Source organism: Mesoplodon bidens, assembly GCF_964165515.1.
Source record: "Mesoplodon bidens genome assembly, chromosome: 4".
In the NCBI taxonomy this organism is placed as follows: domain Eukaryota; kingdom Metazoa; phylum Chordata; class Mammalia; order Artiodactyla; family Ziphiidae; genus Mesoplodon; species Mesoplodon bidens.
This window is the reverse complement of record NC_138160.1, coordinates 38,725,650-38,752,832: the sequence shown is the minus strand read 5'-3', so window position 1 is coordinate 38,752,832 and position 27,183 is coordinate 38,725,650. Positions and strand designations below refer to the sequence as shown.

General features: G+C 33.8%; 1 protein-coding gene across 1 annotated transcript in view; it reads left to right on the top strand.

The window, feature by feature from the left end:
* HCN1 (hyperpolarization activated cyclic nucleotide gated potassium channel 1) overlaps positions 1 to 27,183 on the top strand; it is a gene marked incomplete at both ends in the record, with an annotated part of 400,231 nt that overhangs the window by 211,994 nt on the left and 161,054 nt on the right. Inside the window, one exon of the mRNA XM_081234057.1 lies at positions 14,328 to 14,489. Within this exon, the coding sequence (XP_081090183.1) occupies positions 14,328 to 14,489 (162 nt within the window). The remainder of the gene's footprint in view (positions 1 to 14,327; positions 14,490 to 27,183) is intronic.

Sequence of the window (27,183 nt, the reverse complement as noted above, 5' to 3'; positions counted from 1 at the left end):
CAGAAACAGAGAAAACAGAGTGTCAAGAAGGAGTAGATATAACTTGGTGAATATAAAGGAAGGTCAAGCAAATGAGATTTGGAAATTGTTCAATGGATAGCAATGTGAGATCTATACCAATTTTACCATGAATGATTTCAGTTGATAGATAGGTGACACCAGGTTCCAAACTGTTTAAAAGTTGAACATAAGGAGCAAAAGTGAAGAATGTGTTAACACATTTTTAGTATATTTGAGAAGTAGATGTTATTAAAGTGGATGGAGTAGAATATGGGTACACTGTGCAATTTTTAAAATACATGTAGTAAAGATTTAAGCATGCTTAAATGCTGATGAGGAAAAATATAGAGAAGAGTCTGAGAAGGAATAATTAATAAAGCAAGGTCACTGAGCTTATAGTAAGATTAAAAAAAAAACAGAAAAAAGACATATGCTGTAAGAGCAAGAAGGAGAAAAGATGCAAATGTGTTTGTAAATGACACTATATTTTTAATAAAATTGGATGTTAAATATTTTCTTGTGATGAAGTGTGCAGGCAAGGTGTGGTAGACTTTGGGAGACCTGGGAAAGTTTGTGTATCAGACATGTGCAGTCTAGGGACATGCCAATCTCATTAAACAACACTGAAAACCTAGTTGATTTTAAAACCGTGAGCTAGCTATGCAGTGTGGGGTTCTCTCTAACAGTATATAGAAGCTCATATATAAGAGTGAGCATGTGGACACTCAGTTAATCTTGAAACAGGATATTACCATGAGAATAGAACAGAGGAGAAGAGAATTGACAATTTTGATAAGATACTTGTTGAAATAACGGATTTTTGTATCAGACTGCATAATGCAGGAAACGGTGATGAGCAGAGTAGAAAGTGGAAGAAAACAGAACTTTTCAAAGACTACTCATCTCAAACAATTGAAAAAAAAGTTCAGTGAGAGTAAGACAATGAAAAATAAAAACTAGATAGAAAGATGTCATCAGAGAATTAATTTTGCTAATTAAAACCTTGAATAAGGACAAGCTACAATGATGACAATGTCTATATGGATATTGATCATGTAACTGAGATGTGACAAAGGATAACATATTCTGGAATTACTAGGTACCAAAATTACAAACAAAATTTGTATATACATTTATTTCATTATAGGTACATGATAAGAATTCTCTTCAAATCAAAATCTCCATTCTATTATCCACAAAAAAAAAGAATTTGGAAAAATATATAATAATCCCAAAGTTTCCATCTAGTAAACTGTGTCACTTATTTCTAAACTGGGAATTCCTTCCCTCCCTCCCTCCCTCCCTCCCCCCTCCTTCCTTCCTTCCTTCCTTTTTTCCTCCCTGTTTACTTTCTTCTATTTTGTAAACATGCATTGAGTATTTGCTTTGTGAATGCAGTCCTTGACCTCTAGGGGCTCACAATCCAGCGAGGACACAAATATATAAACACATAATTATAGTCAAGTATCAAACACTTTTAAGAGTTATAGACTAGGCCCTGTGGGAGGAAGCTCTTAATTCATTCCCTGGAGAGGTCAAACAAGTCTTTGCTGAGGAAGGTATGTTTGAGCCAAGTTTTGAAGTGTGAATAAGCTCATCAGTCAGAAAGGAGATAGAAGGAAAGAAATTATACCAGGAGAGAATATTATGTAAATGGATGCAATCATGTTGTGTAAAGGGTACTACTATGACAAATTTGGTCTGCCTGTGGTATGGAATACCTACAGAGGAAGGGCGAGAGGTGATAGTGAAATGGTAGACAGAGGGCAGATCACAAGGGGCCTTTGGAGTTTGGACATCATGAAGATTCTCTGGATTTCTAACAAAAGTTCAAGCAGCGAACATCCATGATGAAGTTTGAGTCATAAAATCGTAGCTCTGTATGCCAAGTAGACTATATTTTCAGAGAAGATGAGACTGGAGATTGGAGATATGAGGTAATTAATGTTGAAAAAACAACAAGAAACATGAATTAAATTAATTACAACAAAGCCTAACACAATTTTGTGAATGGGAGAGGGACTTGACAAAGTGATTCTAAATATATTTTTAAATATGTGCGTGAAATACAAACTATTTACAAGGAGAATTATTGAGAGTGGGTAACTTAGAGGCTGAAAAATATGCTACAGAGATAAACTAATCAACGACTTATTGGCATTTGAATAGATCAACAGCTCATTGGAACAAATCAGTCAGTCCAGAAAGAATATGTAACTATGAATTTGAGTTGTGTACGTCCTTTTGTATTAGGGGTTTACAGAAAGGATACACTATAAAATAAAGATTTCTGATTCCAGGAGATAGATAAGACACATAGGTGGGCCTTCTGTCCCTCTTAAGACTCCAGCACGATTAAAGAATCAAAGTGAAAAAGGAATGCGTGTATAAAACAGAAGGGAGCAAGAGCAGGAGACTCTTATCTAGAAGAGAAAGTCCTCAAAGTTTTTAAAAGATTGAAAACCAAAGGGAACAGAATGAGAGATGGCACAAAGAGAGAAAATCACATTCTGGAATACGCTACAAAAGGGTCTGCAAAGGAACTGAGAGCCAATCTGTACTGTGAAACCTCTGAGACATTTGGAGTTGCAGTTAGAATGCATAAGGCAGAATGTAATTGAGCGGTAGGGCTAACACAGGAAGGGTGCTTAATTTAAGGTCAAATGACTCTATGAGTCATTACTCATAACCCGTCTCTCACCCCCTTACACACACACACACACAAAAAAAAAAAAAAAAAATTAGGGCAGTTTTCACTTATCCCCATGTAAAATTCCTCTTATTTTCACTAAAGAAATTAAACTCATAATTGGGGAAAAATACAGTTTCATTAGACAGTGGGAGGAATGGAGTCAAGTCTCCAAATAAAGTGAAAGAAGTGATTTTCAATCTAGAATTCTATACCCAGACAAGCTATTGTTAAAGGAGTAGAAGACAAAGATGATCTCACCCATGTCCCTACTGCCCTAACCATATTCCCACCCCAAATAAAGGTATAAACTGAGACTAAGTCTGACTACTACAAGCTGTGTTAAAGGAAACAACAATTATGAGAGTTCTGCAGCAGGTCTAGAGAAAAATGAATCATGCTTAAAACAGGTGGGTGGTCTCTGGAGAAAAAAGAGTTTGTGTGTGTGAGTGTGTGGTGAAGGTGATGCCATGAGCACTGAAGAATCCTGAGCCTAACATTGTATTCTGCATAGAGCCATTATTTGATAAGTGGGTTTTGGTGATAAGAAAAACCAAATTTATACAAAAATGGCTTACCGCTTTTAAGGGTCCTTCCACATATATATCAGTTTATGTGCTTCTTATAATAATTCTGATACTTAAGTATTTTCAACACTTTGGTTGGTCTGCCAAATACCGTGATGCACTATTATTTGAATTGATGAAGCATTATAATGCATGCTTACTTCTGGAAGGTGTCCAACTAGTGAATCTGAAACCATGCCATTTTCCAATAGATCAAATCTTATTCAAATGTTTCTTGGGTAGCTAGCAACTTTTCCAACTCTTGCTTATTTTTAAAGTTTTAGTTCCTGGGAATTCTCTGGTTGTCCAGTGGCTAGGACTCTGAGCTTCCACTGCAGGGGGCCCGCGTTCAATCCCTGGTTGGGGAACTAAGATCCCGCAAACCTAATGGCATGGCCAGAAAACCCCCAAAATAATAAAGTTTTAGTTTCTTTTTAGGAGGTTGAAATAATAATATATCTTTCTCACTTATTAGGTTTCATCAAATGGCATAAGGTGATTTATTCACTAAGATTCTTAGTTCTATTTTACTGGCTTCATACCCAAAATCATGTACTTAGTGCTTTCTTTCCAAGGCATTTGCCAAGACCGTGAACCAGCACCACTTCCTCTTCCAGAGCATCAATGACAAAAATCCACTCAAATAAATTAATATTTCAAATTTGACTGGCTCATCTAGGCAGAGCAGCTAGCTGACATGCCAATGCATGATGTAACTCTGATGGCCACTACTAAAAAATTATGAAGAAGCATTTTCATCTTAACAGTTTCTTTCAGAAGTCAGCTTCCCTTTCTCTTGTTTCCCCTGTTGACTTCTGGCAAATGGTAGAATGTGCTGGTTGCACATGACAATTCATACATGATGAATGGAGGCTGGGGATGTTCAGAAAGACACTGTGCAATTTATCTAAATATGATGGCCTCTACCACATTTTATTTTACCATGCATTTATATTATCATTAGTTTTATTATACTTTTATTTATTCGTTTCATCAACAAAGGCATAGGGAAATTACTTATATAAAATAATGTTTTACCTCTTGTTTCTCTTCCATTTGGAGTGTATGTGTGGGTGTGGGAGTGGATGTGTGTGTGCGAGATGTTGGCTTCCTTGTGTGTTTCACTTTTTAAAAATTTGTACTTTTCATTTCTAAAGTAAAAATATTATGGAATTTTATGTGTAGAATGTACTTCAGAGTTCATTTGCCCCATTTTCTTTCTTTTAGTTGAAAAGCTAAGGCAAATTTTTAGAAACTGATTAATGCAGAACTTCAGTCTTATGGTTTGCAATTATGCATTTCCCCAATAGACAAGTTTTTTAAGTCCTTACATGGCAAAACTTTTGGTTAGTAAGTGTCTTTTGATTTCATCTTAACTTTGGTACTTAACAAAATAATTGCTCAAAGATTTGAAAACTATATATTAAGTGTGAAGCAATTTAATGTTCCATGCAAATGTATATGACAAATTTTAAAGATTTTTACCACACTACAAACACTACAACTTTCAATATTTTCAGCCAAAAAAAATTGGTTGAGATGCCAAACATTTATCATCACTTGTGAATTTAACAAATTACATGAATGTGAGACCAAAACTATTGAAGTAGATTCTTTCTCACAGAATGTATAGAAAATGGAAGATATAACAATATATAATATTATTTTGGTGGTATACTTAAAAATATATTATCAAGAGACTACTAGTGGACAAGTTAATAGAACTTGATTAACTGAAAATTAGTACAAAAATTCTTTCTGGATGATATATGAATAGAATGGAAAAATATGTCATATTCTTACTTGATAATTTCAAAGCAATTCAACAGTTGTTTATTGACTATGTAATATCTACAAGATATTATCTATGGGAAAACAATTTACAGAATATATAAAATGAGTTTAAATATCCTCTACTTTATTTGCTTTTATAGTTCAGTTACCAGAGATTGTACACTGAAGTGGTCTCTCTGTTTTAAGAGTGTTCATTATTCAGATTAATTTAAAAATACAAATTTCTGACTTGAAGTCTCCAAAATAAAATATATGTTCTTATTAACATTAGGTACAGTTTTCTATTTCTTTGTATGGTATATTTTTCAAAAAAGCATAAATTCAAAAAGCATAAATTCATGTGATTGATTTTGTATACTGAGGAAATGAACTACATAGTAATAAAAACTAGAATACTTTTTTTTTTTTTTTTTGCGGTACGCGGGCCTCTCACTGTTGTGGCCTCTCCCGTTGCAGAGCACAGGCTCCGGATGCGCAGGCACAGCGGCCATGGCTCACGAGCCCAGCCGCTCCGCAGCATGTGGGATCTTCCCAGACCGGGGCACGAACCCGTGTCCCCTGCATCGGCAGGCGGACTCTCAACCACTGAGCCACCAGGAAAGCCTGACAACGATCTTAAATTGTTTAATTTAATTAATTTATTTCTTTTCCGTAGTACTAATCCATTCAACTCTCTTCTTAATAGGACCATTTTCAATATTCATTTGTAATTTTATTTTCCCAATGTGTAAGCTACTTCTTAAAGTAAATTAAGCACATGGGGTTTATGCTTGCTTTTTCGTTTTTCTAGGGCACTGTCCAATAATTAGATGTTCTGTTATACTACACAGTCCTCATATAAGTAAAAAAGATGGACTACTTTTTCCTAAGGAGTTTTAAAAATGTGAAGATTTGGGTATATTCAGTTAACAAAATGTAACCTATCATAAGCATTTTTTGTTTCTGACCCATTGCCATTCGTCAGATGATGCTGACTTGAAATTCCAAGGAAAATGAGTGATCTTAGTAGAAATGCTCCATCTCAGTTAGGTACTCATTAACATTGACCCGTTTATGCAAATTCACCGCTAGATGAATAACCTCTGTGGGAGAAAAAACATTTGCTGAGCAAAACTCTGTACCACCAGACATTGTGCTTCCCACTTTTCAAGGTTTGTACTTTTATAGTTTCACTCTAACTGTTTCCTATCATTTCCTACCAAAAATCTTCAAAGAATCCATATTATTTTATCATTTTTCCTATGTTTTCTCCATAACTCGTGATCTTTGCTTTTTCTCAGGCTAGTAAGGCTAACAAAGAGAATTTTTTGCATGAAGAGATACTTTTTCTAAATGTTTAGTATAAGGAATTAAAATCCTATGTAAAAATATGTATGGCTGGAAATGGCTGATATATTTTACAGTATCAAAGTAATGAAACAAATTCCTAAAGTATAGGTGATAGTCAAGATAAATCATAGTTAAGAAACATGACAATTTTTTCAACTAAAATAGTTAAAATTTATTTCTTTTTTATTATATATATATATATATATATATATATATATAATGTTTGTTAAAGAACTATATGGCCATGATCAAAATAACACATGCATATTTAGCTATATACCTTTGACAATCATGATTGATAACGAGTATATTCTATTCCATAACTACACTTCTGTAAGTATGTGGTTGTTATGACCTAAGTACTGTTTAATTTACTGCAGAGTTATGTGATAAAACATAGCCTTCTCTATAGTTCCAATGATGTAATATCTGTGCCACTTCAAAAAGAATGCTCAAATAGATGCACATTTTTTTAAAGTTTCATTCCCACATTTCAGGAAATGAAGTCAGCCTTAAATATCTCATCATTCCCCTAATACGTGGGGAGGAGGGAGAATGAAAGAAATACAGGGTAGCTATGACACATACGTCCTTCAGGAAGTCAGATATTGTAGCTCGTGGTAATTTGCACATGTAACTGTGAAAAGAAAACCACTTTACCCACTAGGAAAGGCCTGTTCTCTTTCTGTCTCAAAGTTCCAGTGAGGAGAGTTTTTTTGAGAAACTAAACTGAGAAGAATATAAAGGAAAACAAATTAGGAAAGTACCTAGGAAGTGAAGATTCTTTTTCAATTTAAAACACTTTGGAGGAAATGAGAAATTTCATTGTTTCTAAATATACAGAGTAAAACTAGTGTAGAAGAAGTTAACAGTTCCAAGGAAAATGTAATCTAGTAATTATAGTAATTTGATATTGCCACCATATCCCAGAGGATAAGGGATAAACAGAAGGCTTGTATTACATGTGTCTTGGTTTTTAAAATTTTATTTTTATATTAATTCATTTTTGCTGTACTTTACAAAAGTGTCCACAACTGACAAAGACAGAGTTGGTTTTCATCACAGATTGAAGAGCTCTGACCTAATTATTTGGTTTCCTGGAGGAGAAAAGAAGATCAGATTAATATCAAAAGACACATCTTTTGATACCAGGGAAAAGCCAGTAAGAAAAGCTGCAGATGTATGTTTGCTGGAAAGCATGAGGGATCAGAGGTGAAGGAACTCAAAAATAAGAATGTGTTTCCTTTGGAAAAGGTAACATTTTAAGCTGAAACTCAGCAGGATAGTCATGGTCTTTGGGGATATGAGAAGAGAGGAAAAAATATTGGATAGATGGTAAGAGGGAAAATCATAGGTACTAAGAATAGAGAAATGCATACACCAGAGCTGAGGGCTTCAAATAGGTTACTGTTTTTTAAAAAATTAGTATACATGGGCCTCCCTGGTGGCGCAGTGGTTGAGAGTCCGCCTGCCGATGCAGGGGATACGGGTTCGTGCCCCGGTCTGGGAGGATCCCATATGCCGCGGAGCGGCTGGGCCCGTGAGCCATGGCCGCTGAGCCTGCGCGTCCGGAGCCTGTGCTCCGCAACGGGAGAGGCCACAACAGTGAGAGGCCCGCATACCGCAAAAAGAAAAAAAAAAAAAAAAAAAAAAATTAGTATACACAATCTACAGTTTCCTATCCAGTAATTTTCATTAGCTCAGGTATAGAAAGTGGCTGTTTTGATTACTCAGAAGTTGACATTTTGCAGAAAAGGGCAGTGGAAAAATACAGAGTCCTTAATAAATGGAGGTGTGTGGTGGGTGGGGATTGAGAGGCTGTAAGATACCAGAAGTGAGGGAAAGTTATGGGTGGAATAGCCAAATAGAATGGACACTGAAGAGAAGGAATTTTCCTGTTACAGCTAGAAAAATTATTGTCTGAATGTGGCAAAGGGGACCTCAGAAAATGAGGGCATTGACGTCAAAACCTAAGGCTTATGAAGTTTGAAAGAATTGAACCAACTCTGTTTGAGAAAGTTACCAGAGAAACTGAGTCTTTGGGAAGAGGGCAAAGTGCAGTCATAAGTCTCAGGAAAAGCAGAGAAGGAGAGGAAGAATTTTATGATGAGGCTGAGGGTACAAGAGAATTAATCGACAATGTAGGAGGAGTTTTGAAGGGACAGTGGAAAGAAGAGACCCTCCAAGAAGCACTCCACAGCAAGAGCATCTGATAATAGGTAGGGGAAGCTAAGGAGTAGATAACTGCATTTTGACTATGGACACAGGCTGATAAAGATGAGAGGCCCAGTTGGTTGACTTTTCTGAAGGTTAAGGGCTGGCCATTTGAATGAGATCCTAGATAGAGTAGGAACTGATAAAATTAGTCCATTGGGTGCAGTCATTATCAGTGTTCAAAGAGACCGCTGTGAAGAATACTGTTCTCTCATATACGAGATGAAACCTTCTGCACTTTACCTAAAGCATGGTAGGATAATCTGGATAGTCTTCACGGTAAGAATTGCAAAAGGTGCAAAAGGACTCTTAAAATATTTATTTTACTATTGATTAACACTACTACATATTGAATTCTGGATATATGTTAGCTATGAAATGGACTGAGTTGCTAAATGTTTGTTTTCTTGTATTCTGTGTCAACATGGCATAGAGATACTCCATCTAAAAGATATATCAAGTTATGCAGGTACAAATACATAAAGATAAACCAAAGAGCCTGAACTTATTTTAATACCTTAAAAATAAGAATGTTCTGTGTCAAGAGAGCCATTTCTGACCCATTTGATTTTCTTAATGTTGCATCGATGAGAATTCTGAAAGCATATTTTAAGACTTCAATCAATACTGAGATCATAGAAGCAGCTTAACCTATAAATGATTCCCATCTGTGAAATCAAAGACTAAGGACAGATCAATATATTCCATGAAAAGTCTTAAATTGACCATTTTTTGGTTAAGTAAAACATAGTAAACCAAATAGTTAAGGATTGGTTAAGTCTCACCGATTTCATAGGTGGGTTATTAGGTTGAGAGACCCCTGAATCCAGCTTATCAAGAATGAGTGTGGGGCTTCCCTGGTGGCGCAGTGGTTGAGAGTCCGCCTGCCGATGCAGGGGACACGGGTTCATGCCCCGGTCCGGGAAGATCCCACATTCTGTGGAGCGGCTGGGCCCGTAAGCCATGGCCGCTGAGCCTGCGTGTCCAGAGCCTGTGCTCCGCAACGGTAGAGGCCACGACAGTGAGAGGCCCGCGTACCGCAAAAAAAAAAAAAAAAAAAAAAAAGAATGAGTGTGGAAGCACTTTGGAATCACTCTGCTAATGTATGGATATCTCCATATAACACAGTTAGGGATCGACCTTTTAAGAACAGGATAGTTTATACATTGCTCCTGGGAGAATATCACAAAAAAATTGTACTTATGGTCAACAAATATGCAAATATTAGGGCAGGATTTGGGATTCGGAATCAAATTATCTTACTCAGATAATTCTTCCAGCAATTCTATCTGGAGTTATTAGACTCCATCTGGGAAGAATTCTAGAACTATAGTATTATAAAAGTAATTCAATGAGTATCTGTGACCAGCTCTTTCCTCTCCTTGAAGTCATATGAAGAACACAATGTTCTGAGCTGGGCGAATGTAAAGCACAGTGCCTTCCACTGACATATTTTGTAGTCTAGTTTTTGTGAAAATAAAATTGAAGCGCTACCTTTCAAACTTATTTTAATTATTTTTTTTCTGTTGACTCTTGTAAGTACCACTTAAAACATATTGCTGGTGGGTCAGAATGGTCTGTCTTTCTGTTACCCACACTCTGAGTACTCAAATCAGGTTTCAAGTTCAGATTACTTGGAAGGTAGAAAATAATGAAGTTGTTTTTCTTTTTTTAATTCCTTGGTTTAAAACACAAAAGCGAAAACTTTCCACTCTTAAGATCATAAAACGTTACTTTTGCTGTTATTGTTAACCCCCTGCAACAGTCTCATTCATTCATTTAATAATTTACTTAACAATTTACAATTTACAATTGATTTAACAATTAATAACTACAATTCATTTAACAATTTGAGTGTCATCTACAGTGCTGTGTTTGAGTTGTCGGGTTTACATGCAGGAACGCTAAGTTAATAGATTTAGATAGGATTTTATCACTTTAGGATTTCTACCTCATAGATGGAAAAAAGCTGAAAATATTAACTAATTAATCAATGATGTTGGCCACTTGATCAGGAAGTTGAGTGAAGTTGCCCTGAGACTTATCTTACAAGCTACCCTTAGACAGTAAGAAGTTATGGCCTTGCTTAAAGTAGACCAGATGTTTCCTTTTTTGGTTAGCGTGACTATCTGCAGATGTATGTGCTCCATAAGGAAGTAGTCTTCTCATTCCAAATCTTCCATGAGCAAGGTTTTACCAGGGCCATTAATAATCTACCATATGATTCAGCTACCCCATTTCTGGGTATTTATCCAAAGAATACAAGAACACTAATTTTGAAAAGATATATGCACCTCTATATTCAAGCAGTATTATTTACAATAGCCAAGACGTGGAAACAGCCTAAGTGACCATCCATGGATGAATGGATAAAAAAGATGTGGTATACAAATACACTGGAATACTGCTCAGCTATAAAAATGTTGGGATCTTACCATTTGCAACAACATGGATGGACCTTGAGGATATTATGCTAAGTGAAATAGGTCAGATGAAGCAAGATTAATGCCATATGATTTTACTCCTATGTGGAATATAAAAAAAGAAATAAAAAAGAAACAAAATAAATGAAGAAACCAAATCAAACAAAACAAACACTTAGATACAGAGAACACAGTAGTGGTAACCGGATGGGAAACAGCAGGGGGTGGGCAAAATGGGTAAAGGGGATCGACTTTATGGTGAAGGATGGAAACCAAATTTCTGGTGGTAAGCATGCTGTAGTGTATACAGAAATTGAAATATAATATTGTAAGCATGAAACATATAATGTTACAAACCAATGTTATCTCAATTAAAAAATAATAAATATTAAATAAATGAATGAATAAATAAATATCTCAACAACTGGTCACATGTGAAGCTTATGCCTTCCAGGGTGTATTAATTATAAGAGCTCAACAAACAATCAAATCGGGCCCAAGCAACTACACACATTTATGTTTGCATCAAAAGTAATACTATATACACTATGATGTCCTTTTGTCAGGTAGATAAATCAGGATGGAGCTACATGGATTTGACTATTCGTAATTAGCTTTTGATATTAACCAGTGTCAAAATAGCCAACTTGCTGTGCCTCTTCCAATGTTAGATTTTGGAATAGCTCCAGAAAGTGAGATCACTTTTGAACACATAATGTTAAAGGCCAAAAAGGGAGACCGTTAATGAAATTAATTATGTGAGCACTATACAGTAGAGTTAGTATATAAATCTAGCATGAGTATAGTATATTAACGTTGTGAAGTTAGGAATAGAAATGGGGTAGAAGTTAGGCTTAATTCTATGGATTATCCTGTACAATAGGAGCTCAGTAATCACATGGAAGCAAAACAAAAAAATGTGTTTCTAATATATTATGAAAGGCCTTATAACCCCATTAACTTCCTTTATGAAAATAGTGGTTCTGTTTCTCTGGAAAACAATTTAGAAATAACAGGGTTTTATTAAAGGAATTGGTGAATAACTGTTAGAATATGTTATCTTATTTCAGTAAATAATCACTTAAGACCTTACAAAAAGAATCTAACTCCTGATAAAGAAAGTAGAAAATCCATAAAAGTCAGCTATACTGAGAATGGGCCCTAGTTCTCTGTAACATCCCGAACTTCATTCTAAAATCTTATAGTTGAATGCCGGTTGCTGCCCATATGTTTATAGTTTACAGATAATTGGCAGACAGTTTCAGATATCGTTTATTTTAGATAATAAGGTTGAAAGGAGATTAGTTTCTTATTTGATCCAGAAGTTTATGTTCTTCAGTTTTACCCTATTTCTCAACTATGTAACACTTACCCAAAAGACATATTGTTCAATATGTCCATTTTGTCAGGAAATGCTTAGATATAAATATAGAATTCTATTACTAAACAAAAACATGAAATCCATGGTGATTTTCTTTCCCTACTTTAGTAGTAAAAAACTTTTTATGGTATTTTACTGTGTTACTTTTAATGAAAAGTTATTGATAAAAATGTTGGTACTATTTTATTTTTAAATTCAGTGACCAAGAAATATCAGAGGAAATAACATCAAAAGGACTTTTCTTTGGGTTTGCCAAATACAAAACCAAATTTAAAAATATGTATAACTGATTGACTTTGCTGTAAACTGAAACTTAATACAACATTGTAAATCAACTATACTCCAATAAAAATTAAAAAAAATAAAAAACAAGACTTGAAAGTCACAAAAAATAAAATAAAGTAAAAATATTTTAAAGGAAATAAAATTCTTAATGCTTTAAAATAAATTGCTACTCATATAGCTGTCTGATATCAAAATACGTGATCTGCTGACTTTAAAATCCAGGATCTTAGTCTTACTTAAAAAAAAATTCAGAACAGTGTGTACATTCCCACAAAGGAGGATTTTATTTTTTTGCTCACTCTAATTACTGTGTCAAAAAGGAAGATTCTTTAAAGAAAGAATTAATGGCTAATAGAAATATATCAAAGTGAAAAACATTTAATTAAAGATAGATTTGCTGGTTTTATAAAAGCAAAACCCAGCTGTGCTGTCATGTTACCTCTACACACTTCAGTATGCATTTCTTAAGAATTATAGAAGTTTCCTTACCAAGATATAAATCAAATAAATAAATCAAAGTATTAAATTTGCAGGTTTTTTTCCTGTTTCTCAGTTAATTTCTCAATACGTGGTGTCCTCATTACTTCAAAAATAGACCATTCTTTTGGTGAATTATACAAAATATGATCCTAAGTATCTCAAGGTGTCATGTTTTGTGTATTTATACATATTTATTAATTTTATTAACTCAGTAGCCCTTTAACAATTATACATCAGCTCCCAAGTGGGTTTTGTTATTCTAGACTAGGTGAAATATAAGCAGAAACCGTATTAGCAATGGAAGAGTGATATAACACATGAGCTATTAAAGAAAGGATTCAGGTTCTGAATGAGAAGTTATAAATATAAAGTTGTATGTAAGTTTCCACTTGTAAAATTCTGATGGAGAATGTTCATTGGTCATAATTTTTTGTGCTTTCTGAAATAATCTAACCTATCATAACGGATGTTGTGAAAATACAAATAAAGTTTCACAGGAAAGGGAAACCTGTAACATACAGATAATACAATGGATAACAATTTTAATTTTTAAAAAGTGCTGCACGGTTGTTTTTTAACCATTCAGAGAACTTTTATCTCGAAAGCCACTATTCACGTTCAATCTGCACAATAAAAGAAGTAGCTCTAACTCATATAGCTATAAAGTTAACTGCAGTTAATTGTCAATCTTCCTTTATGTTTTGCAATTAAACTAGTTTTGCTAATGGTTTTCAGTCCCTGGGTTATTTTTTTGGTTCTTCAACAAATCTATTAACAAGGAATGAGAAGCCGAGAAGCGTGTGCCCATCATTTGTCAAATTTGCTAACTTCTTTTAAAGCACCTTTGCTAAAATGCTTGGAAGGACAGTAAGTGAAAAACTACTGGCAAAACCAATGTTCTTTAAAACATGACTCATTGATTTAATGTATTCATGTCACCTCTGTTCCTCATGGAGACCCCACAGTTGGTTCTAATACTCATAGAGTGCCAGACCTCAATGTAAGGATAAAGACATGCAATCCCTGTTTCTATTTGTAAAAGTTCCTTCTGTATTTTTATTAAATTGATACTTGTGCTATATAATGTCAATGTCTACTGACATTGGTAGTATTCTTGACTTTTAAAAATTTGATTATAAGAATTGATTTTATATTTTGGTCAACAGATTTTCCACATGACATATGATCTCGCCAGCGCTGTGGTAAGAATTTTTAACCTCATCGGCATGATGCTGCTCCTGTGCCACTGGGACGGCTGTCTTCAATTCCTGGTACCACTGCTGCAGGACTTTCCACCAGATTGCTGGGTGTCTCTAAATGAGATGGTTGTAAGTAATTCATATTATTTTACACTGTGTTTTCTACGTTTTGCCAAAAAGTTCTAAACATTTACATTAGAATGATCTAATTAGCCCCATAAGTGGTGAGAGAAAACTTAATTTTGCTTCTATGGATATAAAATCAGATGTTTTTGTTTCTACAACTAAAGTTTATTTACATGAAATGTTCCAGGGGGATGTATATGTTACAGCCTCTATTTTTAGATATCTTACTCTGTGTATATTGAGACGTATTTTATTTCAAAGGTACACATACAAACACACACACATATAGTCATAGTATTGTACAACATTCTTTTAAAAATGCCTACTGCTCAGAATAACTTCTTTCTTTCAACATGATTTTAGCATTTACTGTGTTCAAGACATGCAATTCTAGACATTGTAACATGCAGACAAGTTACATCAGTGTAAATGCAAATGAGATATGTATAACATGCAGTGATATTTCGGATAGTACTTCCTTCTAGTGAAAATATCATGGGAAAGATAGCCTTTAAACTTTACCATAAAAGACATGTAAATATAAAAATGTCTGTGAAATAGAAATTTGATTTACATAGTTAAGTGTACTTATAGTCACGTTTAATTTTAAGAGCATTCACTTTGATATACATAGTGCAACACTCACAGAGGAATTGAAACAATTGTGAAATTTTAAAAAATTATTTATTTATTTATTTATTTATTTATTTATTTTTGGCTGTGTTGGGTCTTCGTTTCTGTGCAAGGGCTTTCTCTAGTTGCGACGAGCGGGGGGCCACTCTTCATTGTGGTGCACGGGCCTCTCACTGTCGCGGCCTCTCTTTTTGCGGAGCACAAGCTCCAGACACACAGGCTCAGTAGTTGTGGCTCACGGGCCTAGTTGCTCCGCGGCATGTGGGATCCTCCCAGACCAGGGCTCGAACCCGTGTCCCCTGAATTGGCAGGCAAATTCTCAACCACTGCGCCACCAGGGAAGCTTGTGAATATTTTTAATATATATATTCACAGATATTTGTTCTCTCTTTAAGTTCTCATATTTTCTTCTTGCATTACACTTTAATTATCTTATATTTAACAAAACGTTATTTAAGTTAACTGCACATCAGAATAGCCTTCCCTTATGTTTCACATTTTATAGGTGGTAAATTTTATGAGACTTTCACAGAATTTTAACTTTGGCAAAAATTGAACACCCTCTTCTTTTCTGGACTGTTCTATTGTTAATTTCATAGATTGTTATTGTAAAAATGACATAGACATCTTAAGAATATACATTTTTGTCTCCTAACCAATGAAGCTAAGGCTTTGTGTTTGAAGGCAGGAGGGGTTTATAGCACATGTTGAGAAGAATGTCTTTTTTTCTCTCTTTTGTCTCTTCTTGTCTACATATTTTTCTCCCTTCCTCCCTCCCTCCTTTCCTCCATTCTTTATTCCTTTCACTCCTTTCTTTGAGGCCCAATATTCACCCGGATCTCTCCTTCATTTCATTCATATCTGCTTAAATGTCACCTCACAGAAGCCTTCCCTAACCACCCTAATATATTACCCAATTGGTTTATATTTTATCTTAAAAGAATTTAGCAACACACACGCACATGGGCATGAACACACACACTTATTTGTTATATATATTTTTCTGTGTTCCCCACACCGGAACATAAGTGCCATTCAGTCAAAGAATTTGTCCAGATTTTGTTCTATACTTTATCTCTGCTGCCTACAATGGTGCCAAACATAAAAATTTGTTGTAACCTAGTCACTTATCCTCAAAAGTTTGAGAAATGTTCTATATAGAACTTTCTGTAACTGAAAAACAAACCAAGGAGTTTGATCAACTCACTGTTCAAATCTGTGTAGTCTCATTGATTATAGATCTGTCACTTTTCTTATCACTGAAGAAGCAAACATAAAGACAGTACTAAGATATTTGGGGATGAGGAAAAAACAACGGCTCTTATAAACTCACTGCTGACTGAGTGAATAGTTATAAAAAACACTAACACCGCTGCCAAAAGATGAGTCATCATTGGCACCAACTAATATTTAAGTTTGCAAATAATTATTATTTTAAATTTTCTCTATGTATCTTTTTAAAAAATAGCAATTGTCATTATTGAAAGAGTAAAGGAATTGTTATTAGGTATCCATAAATGGCATATAATTGTATAATTATAATATTAGGAAATATACTAGTTAATATGTGTAGTGGTAAACACATTTAATGAAGAAAAATTTTAACGTCTTGCTCATTTTTCTTTAAATGCCTCTATATGTGCCCATTTGTGTCTGTGTTTGTTTTTAATCTAACATAGTCAAACCTTTGCTATATTCTGATGTTGAACAAAATACCTTTCCTAAATTTGCAGTTTGCTTCTTGGGTTTTTTTCTTTTTGGCTGCAGTTTTACTTAGGAAATGGGCTCCTATTTTCTTTCACATTTATTTAATATTATTTCCATGTCTAACTCTAACGTAGAGCGTAGGAGAGTTAAGTCTTACATTCAACTATAAGGACCAGAGATTCTTCTATGTTGTGAATATTACTGATATGAAGGAGATAATAACCATAAAAAAGACAAAATTTTTTTTTACACCTTTATTGGAGTATAATTGCTTTACAATGGTGTATTAGTTTCTGCTTTATAACAAAGTGAATCAGTTATACAAATACATATGTTCCCATATCTCTTCCCTCTTGCGTCTCCCTCCCTCCCACCCTCCCTATCCCACCCCTCTAGGTGGAAAAAGACAATTTTTAATCAATAGAGAATCTCAACAGTATCTTTTGACCTTGAAGATACTATTTTCTATCCTAAAGTTATTGAGTTCTCAAAAAACTTCCATCCATCACAACAAAACAGAGAAAAGTGTATTTACATACAAAGAGGGTTATAAAGGAGAAATGAAAATCCAATATAAGAAAAAAGCACTCTATATTTACATGTCATTCTTACTGTATACAAACCCCAGTGCTTTGAGAAAGGCTATCTTATTTGGTCCTCACAGCAGAAAAATGAGGTATGCACTATTCTCCTCCATTTTGCAGTTCAGAAAACTGAGATTTTTAGAGGTTAAACTAATTGTTCAGTGTCACACATGTAGTAGATTATAGAATCAAGATTAGAATGCATATCTATCTGACTCTATAATTTCTGTTCTAAACTATGTTAGAATACCTTATGTTGCACAGATTATAGAAAACAGTTTAAGAAAGTAGTTACAAAAAAAGAAACTTGTAGTCACAGCACACCAATTATAGTAAAAAGTCACTTGAAAATCAACATTTGAGCTCTGACACTAAAAAGTGGCAAGACTGATATGAGACGTAGATGTAGAAAAACAAAATCATATTGGGAAGGCCAAAATTGGGAAGCCAGGTCAGGGTGGATGCAGGACATGATTGATTCTAGTCATTTTGAGGTATGGGCTTGACAATTGTGCTTTAACATTTGACCTTGGTACTAAATGATTTAAGATAATGATTAGGTAGAGTGTGCAGCGAATTCCTTATGCCTTCCTTCTTTTCCATATCATGCTCTTAAATGATTTATATTTTAAATACTATTTTGAATCCTCCTTAACCATTTTTGCATTTATATATATTTTTATTTTCATATATATATACTTTAAATCTTTCTTAAACACTTTTGCATGTATATCTATACCCTTATCTCTCTATATATTTAAATCCTCCTTAATGATGTTTACATTTGTATTTATATCCTTCTCTATATTTATACATTACTAGCTAGTTATCCATATATGCCCTAAGATGAGAAATTCAGAGGCATTGCCATAACTATACTATATCACTAACTGGTAATTTGTTCAATATATTTATTGTTATATTAACTATTTCTAATCTGCATTTTATTCCATAGAAGTAAGCTCAATTCTTCTTAGCTAATTCCTTTCCAGTCCTTATAAATTCCACTAAAATAATTGCTTACATGCTGTTTTTTAAAGAGTCAGTCACTCCATTTATATATGACTGATTCATTTTGCTGTGCAGTAGAAGCTAACACAACATTGTAAAGCAACTATACTTCAATAAAAATTAATTTTAAAAAAAGGCAATCACTAACCATGATGGGCTACTTGAATTGAAGAGGTAAGAGATACTGACTTGCAAAATGCAACCTGAATAGGAATTAATCTTGCTCTGCATTTGTAATATTTGCTTTTGTTTCATTCAAGAAATGTTTGAATTATAGATTTCTGTCTGAATGAAAATCTTGGATTTTCCAGATAATTAATGTTTAATAAGATTAATTTTGAAAATCTTGTCATTCCCATGATATTTTGTAACTATGTTTTAGGTGTATCACACACACTAAAATTGTAACAGTTGATAATTAAAAGGATCAGAGGCAATGGGTTTTTGGTTTAAATTATAAAATATTATAAAATACTCATTTGAGAATCTAACTAAGAAAATAAAAAAATACAATGCATCTGAACTTGCATATTAATCTTGACATAATTTAGGGAATGACTTTACAGAATAAAGAAGGATTTGCAGCTAAATAATACATTCCTAGAGCAATGCTTCTCTAATTGAAATCTTCAGGTTTACTGTCAGGGAGTCTACAGGGATTCTCCCAGCAATCTGGTAAATATATGGATACATGTTGGCAATAGTTCGAAATGTTTCAGTGTAAGCATATTATGAATTTAGTATCAACCTAAATACAGCATCTGGATTTACCTTTGTGGTTGAAGTGCATTGTGCCATGAGGTGCTACATAAAATAATTCTGGCATATAGGCTTAATAAATACATGATCTATTTATACCAAATGAAGGCTTAATTACATGATATTAGACGTTGTACAAATTTTTCACCATAGGCAAAATGGAGAAATAGGTTTGAAAACTAAGTCATTCATTACATAGTACATAATTTGTGTGTTAAACTACATACTCTAGAAAAACTAGTTCTATAATAATCAGCACTATATTTATCTTGTACACAACTATTTGGTTTCAGCAAACAAAACAAAACAAAACAAAATATCATCCATCACAATAAATTTAAATTGAGATGTGTTTATTAATTTATTTTTGTTAATATTTTGTTTGTAAATTTATGTCTGTTTCAACTTTACAAGAGCTATAAGGATAAGAAACTTATATCTAGTTTTTTTTTTTTTTTTTTTTTTTTTTTTTTTTTTGCGGTATGTGGGCCTCTCACTGTTGTGGCCTCTCCCGTTGCGAAGCACAGGCTCCGGACGCGCAGGCTCAGCAGCCATGGCTCACGGGCCCAGCCGCTCCGCGGCATGTGGGATCTTCCCAGACCGGGGCACGAACCCGTGTCCCCTGCATCGGCAGGCGGACTCTCAACCACTGCGCCACCAGGGAAGCCCCTATATCTAGTTTTATAGTTGTGTTTATTTGAGTAATATCATCCTCAAAATGATTTAAGCCAACTCAAAGATCATTCCTTATAATGTTTTATTTTCTTGTTATTTGAGAGAATCTATGCATTATTTCATCTTGAGAGATGCCATTCTAAAGGGCAAGCAATGTGCCTTATAAGTATCTGAGTACCCCACATGTCCTGTACCAATCTTGAACATTTTACTAAATAAATATTAATTATTTATAACAGAATGGGTAATTAACAGGAGCATTTGAAAATTCTGTGTAAAGCAGTTATTCTATTATGCACTTTAAATGTTGTTCCTTGGATAATTTGTGTTATAATAATTTGTACATCAAATTATTTCTTTAAAGATATCTAATCACTTGACCAACTTGTGGGCAATATAACGTACTCAAAATTCATGAAATCCAAATCAGTGAGCTTCTCATGCCTTTCATTTCTATATAAATAACAACATTTTTCAGCAAAACGTTAAGATGTATGAACAATATACTAACTAAGACTATCAGAGGAAAAAAAGATATAAAATGTCTGGAAGAGTCAAATTAATAAAATCTATGTGGAGAAAATAAGAGATTTGATTGAAAAATCTAGATTACTGTGCAATTTTATTTTCATTTGAGACAATGTGTCAGGGACACTTACTAATAACCAAGAGGCCACACTCTATGCACATTTTCTAGCTCCCTTCCAGTTGGATGGGGCCCTGTGATAGCGATGGTCAGTGGGCTCTGAGTGACAGTGTCATATTTTACTTGTAAGTCTAAGCAGTGAAGAGCTGCTATGCAGTCCTCCAGTTATCTTTTTCCTCTCCAGAGGCATGTCTTTTAATGTGTAAACCACAACACAGTATAGCTTATCTTGACTCTCCTAGACAGCAGAATAGAGAGGGAAAAAAACTGGCAGAATTGAATTTATAGAGACACATTCCAGAATTGCGTCTACCACTGCAACCTCTGTGATTTTAGGCAAATCGATTAACTTTACTGTACTTCAGCTAGGAAATGAGGGTATATCATTTACTCTTTCATTTAAGCAATCTTATTGAGTACCTGCTTTGTGCCAGGCATTGTTGTAGGTGCTGAACAAGCAGTAGAGAATGACACAAAGTCCCTGCCCTCATAGTGCTTACAGTCTAAAGAGCTTTCATTCATAGTACTTCTTCCTAGGTGCTGAAAACTATACAGAGATTAGATAATTAGATTTTCTAATCTAAAAGAATAGAAAATTATGTAAAAAGTCATTAATATAAATTTGAACTGTGGCCTCTGTAATGTATGCAATGCCCAAAGAGCAAGGAGACAAGTGCTAAGGAAATACTGCCCTCTTTCTGCTTGCCAAGACAGGTACACTTGAAAATGTGGCCATTCTTCCAATTTTTCCCTCCCTAATTTAGCCACCCAGAGAGTGCTTTTTTTTTTTTTTTTTAACTCACATGACAGTGTGCTAGTGGCAGCCTTATGTGGATTGAGATTAAAGACTATAGGGGGTATAAACTAAGGGTGTGGAGACACAAAATAAAGAGACTTGTATTTCCATTACTGTCAACTGGTTTTCGATCAGGAACCTTTGACAAAGAGTGGGGATTGAGACTCTTCAGTCACTTTTAGCTCAAAAACTGTAATAGTCAAAATAAACCTGTGCTGGGGGGCTAGAGTAAAAAGAGCTGTTTATTGGTTTTAAGTGAATGATTTGGAAAAAAAAGGGAATACATATTATTCATATGCAATTCCCCATATACAAGTAGAATACTGAAACCTAGGATGACTATATTATTATCTATTGATATTCTAGCAAATGCATAAAGATAAAATTAAAATAGATTCACTTTTTGTTTTACAAAGACCATAAACTAATTAGATAATGACTGATTGAAATAATACAACTGAGATAATATAATTAAGACATGAAACTAGATATCTCTTAATTAAAAATATATTTCTCCTCTCGAGGTCTAGCAATGTATTTCAGATTTGAATTCTATACATTACAAATTATAGTATTATGTTACTGATTTTTTTTCTAAGTAGAATGTGTTGCCTTAACAGAATGTTTTAAAACCCTAACAAGATGTAATTAATTTGCTGACAACTCACTATGTAGCTTTACTGAGAAAAAAAGTGCATTCATAGCTCTGATGATTTATAATAACAAAGTAGGTCAGCAGACTGCTGAGTGCTGTGATTCTCCTTTGCTGTCCTGTTTCTGCCTATTAGGAAAGCCAGCCTGGTGACTCTTCTCTATTAGATAGAAACACAACCTCTTCACAAAAGTGAAACAATTCACATGGTGTCTTCTTCCTTGTCAGACATGTACTCTTTTAAGGGAATTAACATATGGAAATAAATCATAATCTGACATTTTGTTTTCAAATGAAACGTACATTTCAGAAAAACTCTAACGTGAATTATAGTCCCATAACAGAGAAGGATAAAGGATATTACTTAAAGTATGTATTAGCTATGACTATAGTAAGATGCTTCAGTGATAACAAGACCAATCCATAAGTTCTAAAATTAGTTTTCTTATATAGACGAGCTTTAAAATTTTAAGCAACCAATGTCTAGACCAAGCTCCATTCATGACATTACTTTATCTAACAAGTGGCACAAACTAAAATTGGAAAAGAAACAAAATATCTTACAGTTCAATATTTTCTCCAGGAAGATTAATTTACTAGACTTTGCTCTCCATCTCCATATATATATTATATATATAATATATATGAATATTGTGGAGACTTTCACAGATGTAATATAATGGTACATGTAACACATTATCGTGTCTATTCTAAATAAAAGGAAAACACATTCATTCCCATTTTGCAAATGAATAGTCTGACCCAGAGAATTGTTATTAGATTTACATAAAGCCAGAAGCAGACAGTATGGGAACTGATGATGAAATCAATTTTTTCCCCTGAATTAATGCTGAACCTACCATAGCATTTTACTTCATGCGCCCCAAAGACCTTCCTCCATTATAATTGTCCATTCATGCTTACAGAAAACAACTATAAATTGATTGTACCAGTGGAAGAACTTGGAATATATATGAAAATATTTGAAAAACTCATTGCGTTTTGTATGTGTATGTTCGTTTTTAAGGTTTCTCATTTTACTACTTTCATAAAACTGAAAATCTGGCAAAGAAAAGAAATTTTAGCTTCCTATTTATTCTGAATTTCTCATTTGCTTAGGTATCACATGACATGAAGAAAGCCATGCAATAAGTGGGGGATATAAGAAAACAACAGTGGGAACATTTTCTGAATCTTAGCATAAACATTTTCATAGTCCCATTATATACTCCATTATTTCTGAGAAGTAGTTTGTTGTTTTTAAAGATACAATATATTCTGGAAATGAGTAATCCCTATGAAAAATTGAATTTGGCTTGTGAACCTTTATTTTATTTCAGTTATTTTATATATATATTTACAATATGCCAAAGAGCATAGGCAATTTATGAAATAAGATATTAAGAATATGTACTAGAATCATTGGCCGGTCTTCTTTATGCTTTGAGAATATAGAGATGGGTACAGTGTGACAAGAATTTAAATACTCTTCTAGTATTACCAGCCAGGTGCCTCAGAAACATAGCTCTACCTAAGCAAGTGTTAATTAGCACCTGATTCTGCTGTACAACCTGCTGACTCATACTCCATGCCTAGAGTTGTGAGCACATTAATCTGTGGACTGTAACCATTTGTTCTAATTGTATAAGCTTGATAATAATGAAAAAAATCACATAGGAAAATTGAGAATTCACCACCACCACATCTTTGTAATTTATAAAAAGATATATAACAGTGAACTCCCATATAGTCTCTATACTCCAATAGCATCTTCCAGGGCATATCATAAAGCCAACAAAATTTTTCTCTAAATGTATTCTAATGATAGAAATAAATATTAATTGTAATATCTATTTATAATATCCACCAAAGCAATTGATTTACATACACAGAGCATTTTGAGCTAGTCTTTGCCTTTGTGGTCAACGTGGTAGTCTAAGATCATGATTCCTGCACATTTGGAAAGGCCTTCCAGTATAAAAAAAATTCTTTAATTTCAATTGTATTAAAATGAGGACATTATTTAGTTTGACCATTTCAGTTAGGAGTAAACTATGTTTTCGTCCTTTAGGTGATTTAAAAAAAATGTATTTGTTTGTTCTAAGGTAAGCTATTGATTCATATATTTTTTAAATATTTAGTTAAATAAAATTATAACATGATTGGGAAAGATACCAATCAGGCAGTACCCATTACTAGCTCTCCACTACTCCCAAACTAAAACTAAAGCATTAATGTTCCATTAAATGATTACATTCCGTCTCGCACTTTTGTAATTCTGCTCTCAACTAGGTTATCAATTCTTCAGGAGGAAGAAAAAAACAGAAATTTGGCATAGGCATGTAATCAGTAAATCAAATTAAAGTTTGTATTATTCTATAACAATTATACAAGTCGTTCTCCTGAGGGTAACTTGCCATTTCACTCGTTGATGTTATAATTTGTCTATAAGTTTTCATTATTATTTAACCAGAAGATCAGAACTTTAAAAAAAATAGCTCTTTAGAAAATGATGAAAAAGATTCCATGTATTAATTTTTATACAATGAAATATATAAACACGGAAACCTTATAAACGATAAGTCTGGACACCATTTATATCTGAAAATTTATGAGGACATGTTCTAATTTCTCCTAATGTATTTCTCTATCATTTAATTTGTATCATAATGCATTGTGTGAACAAATTTAGTGTTCTAAATTTAGTGTTCTAAATGACCACAAAATTTGAAAGAGAAAGGAGAAGATAAACCCGTTATTTTACATAAGAATAAAAACTAAAAGACAGAAGTAGAAGATAGGAACCAAATAGTTAATACAATAAACATAGATAGCCTCTTTTCTCCTTTAGGTTTTGTTTCCACCATTGAGGTCATCGGCCATTTTCACTAGATGTCTTTGAAGCCAGCTGTTTCTTCCAAAGGAAAGAAAACATATCTTTATCATCACCAGCTATTGTTTAAGATAGCTGGTTTCTTTTGCTGAGCTATAGTCTCATTAAGATCTTTTATTTCTCATCCAATAAGTAACAATATGTTCATGGGTATATTTCTACCAACTTTTTTTAATAATAACCTATTACAGTACAGAGTTATAACTTCTACCAGGTATCTAATATTTAGTATATGTGAGAATTCCCTGGTGGTTCAGTTGTTAGAACTCCCCACTTCCACCGCAGGGGGCATGGGTTTGATCCCTGGTTGGGTAACTAAGATTCCGCATGCTGCGTGGCCAAAAAAAAAAAAAAATTAGTATATGCAGTCAGGTATTATTATTATTTGATTCTTTATGCATCTATCGGTTTTGTGACATTCATTCACAACCATGCTCAGCAAATTGTCTATATTCAGTTATGAATGAAGAGCTGATTAATTACAATGACATAGCTTAACAATGCTTCTTTACCATTTAAAGATACTTTTACATACAATAACCAATGTTATGAACATATTATGACTAAAGGAGACATTCAAAAGATCTGGGAAAGTTCATACAGAAAGTTGGTGATAGAACTACATCTAGGACAGAAGTCTGCTTACTTGCACTCGCCCCTATTTTCCATTAATGCATGAATGAAGCCTTGTTGAAAACTTTGAATGAAGAAATCATACATCCAGATGATTCAGTAAAATAGAAATTCCCTTCCTTTTCATTGCTTTCTTAATATAGAGCTTACCAGACCCTTCTAAAGGAAATAGTTTGAAGGATAGCCATAAGTAAAACACATGGCCTTGGATTTCCAATATTCTAATGTGTAGATAGGGGCATAATGACACAAATTCTATGGTAACTCATCAAATTTGGTGGGCTAAGATACGTGATTGAAATATGGGTTTCTTTAGTAAGAATTTGACCTAATTGGAGCAGACCAAGTAGGTGCCCATTTACAGGAAATCTAGTATGTTAGAGAAGATTGAAATAAAGAGGTATAGAGAAAACATTAATAAAGAGATATTATTTAAAGGACATACAGAAGGTTCTAAGCTCGTTAAATGGGGGAGGGTTTGTGGCACATCATAGCACTGGGAATAGGTATCGGTGATGGAGACTGCACACTTACTCTCCTTAAAGCAGAATATTGACAAATTCTTGCCTAATGGACAAAATTATTTCCTAAAGCAAGCAGCAGTGATGAGCGTCTATTTCAAACAAAATTGAAGAATTTGTTAGCTAGTGATAAGTGATAATCAGAAAGGAAGCATTCAAATAATCTTGAGCTAAATATGAGAAATGGTATTATTGTAAACTGGCTAAGCATGGTCAAGCTCTGGAAATAGATTGGTTAGATTCATCTGCTGGTTCTCTTATACTTACCAGCTGTGTGACCTTGGATGAGAGACTTAGCCTATTTATGCCTTGGTTTTCTCATCTGTAATGTGGGGATGATGATTATATTTACTTAACAGAGTTTGGAGTAAATGAAGGAATTTATATGTGCCAAATATATAGAACAGTTCTTGTTACATTTCTCAGCTCAATACACATAAGTTATTAATAGTTGTAGTTGTGTGTGAACTAGAGTTGATTTTTCTAGTCTATAAATTTGTACATAACCCTCCCATTAAAAAAAATAATGATTTGAGAGCTTGAAGTAGGAGCAGATATACCATATACTTAGAAATTTTAAATGGCATGGAAAGAAAAATTTGTAATGCATAAGCCTGGGCAAAAACAAAAAAAAGGAAAAAACAGAATCTGAAAGTAAACCCTTGCTTTTATTTTCCTACCACCTACGGAAATACTAGAGAAAATGGTCTGAACCCATAATGATAGCTGTAAATAACATTTAGAATGAGAGAAACATTAATGACATTAATAAAAGTTGGAGCAAAGACCAGGAAATGGATACCCCCTTCACTTGGGATTCATGGAATGATAATAAATGACAGAATGTGGAATACTTTCAATTTTGTTTAATAATGTCTTTTGTGAAGTGAAATATCAATATTTTAAACTGAGTAGACAGAAATAAACTCTAGGGAAATTGAACTCCAAGTCAATACTTTGGTGCTCCAAATGGGCTGGATTGCACCTTAAAATGGTTATATCTTGGAGGAGAAATGGTGGACTGATTGCATAGGTTCTTTCATAAACCATGAAAATGGACAAAGCACTGATTGTCCATGGTATATGTAAATAATGCATGAATTGACCAAAAGAGAATGAAGAAAGATGCTGCTAATTACAATCTGATGTTTGATGTTAATTCCAAACAAGACTCTGCACTAAATTAT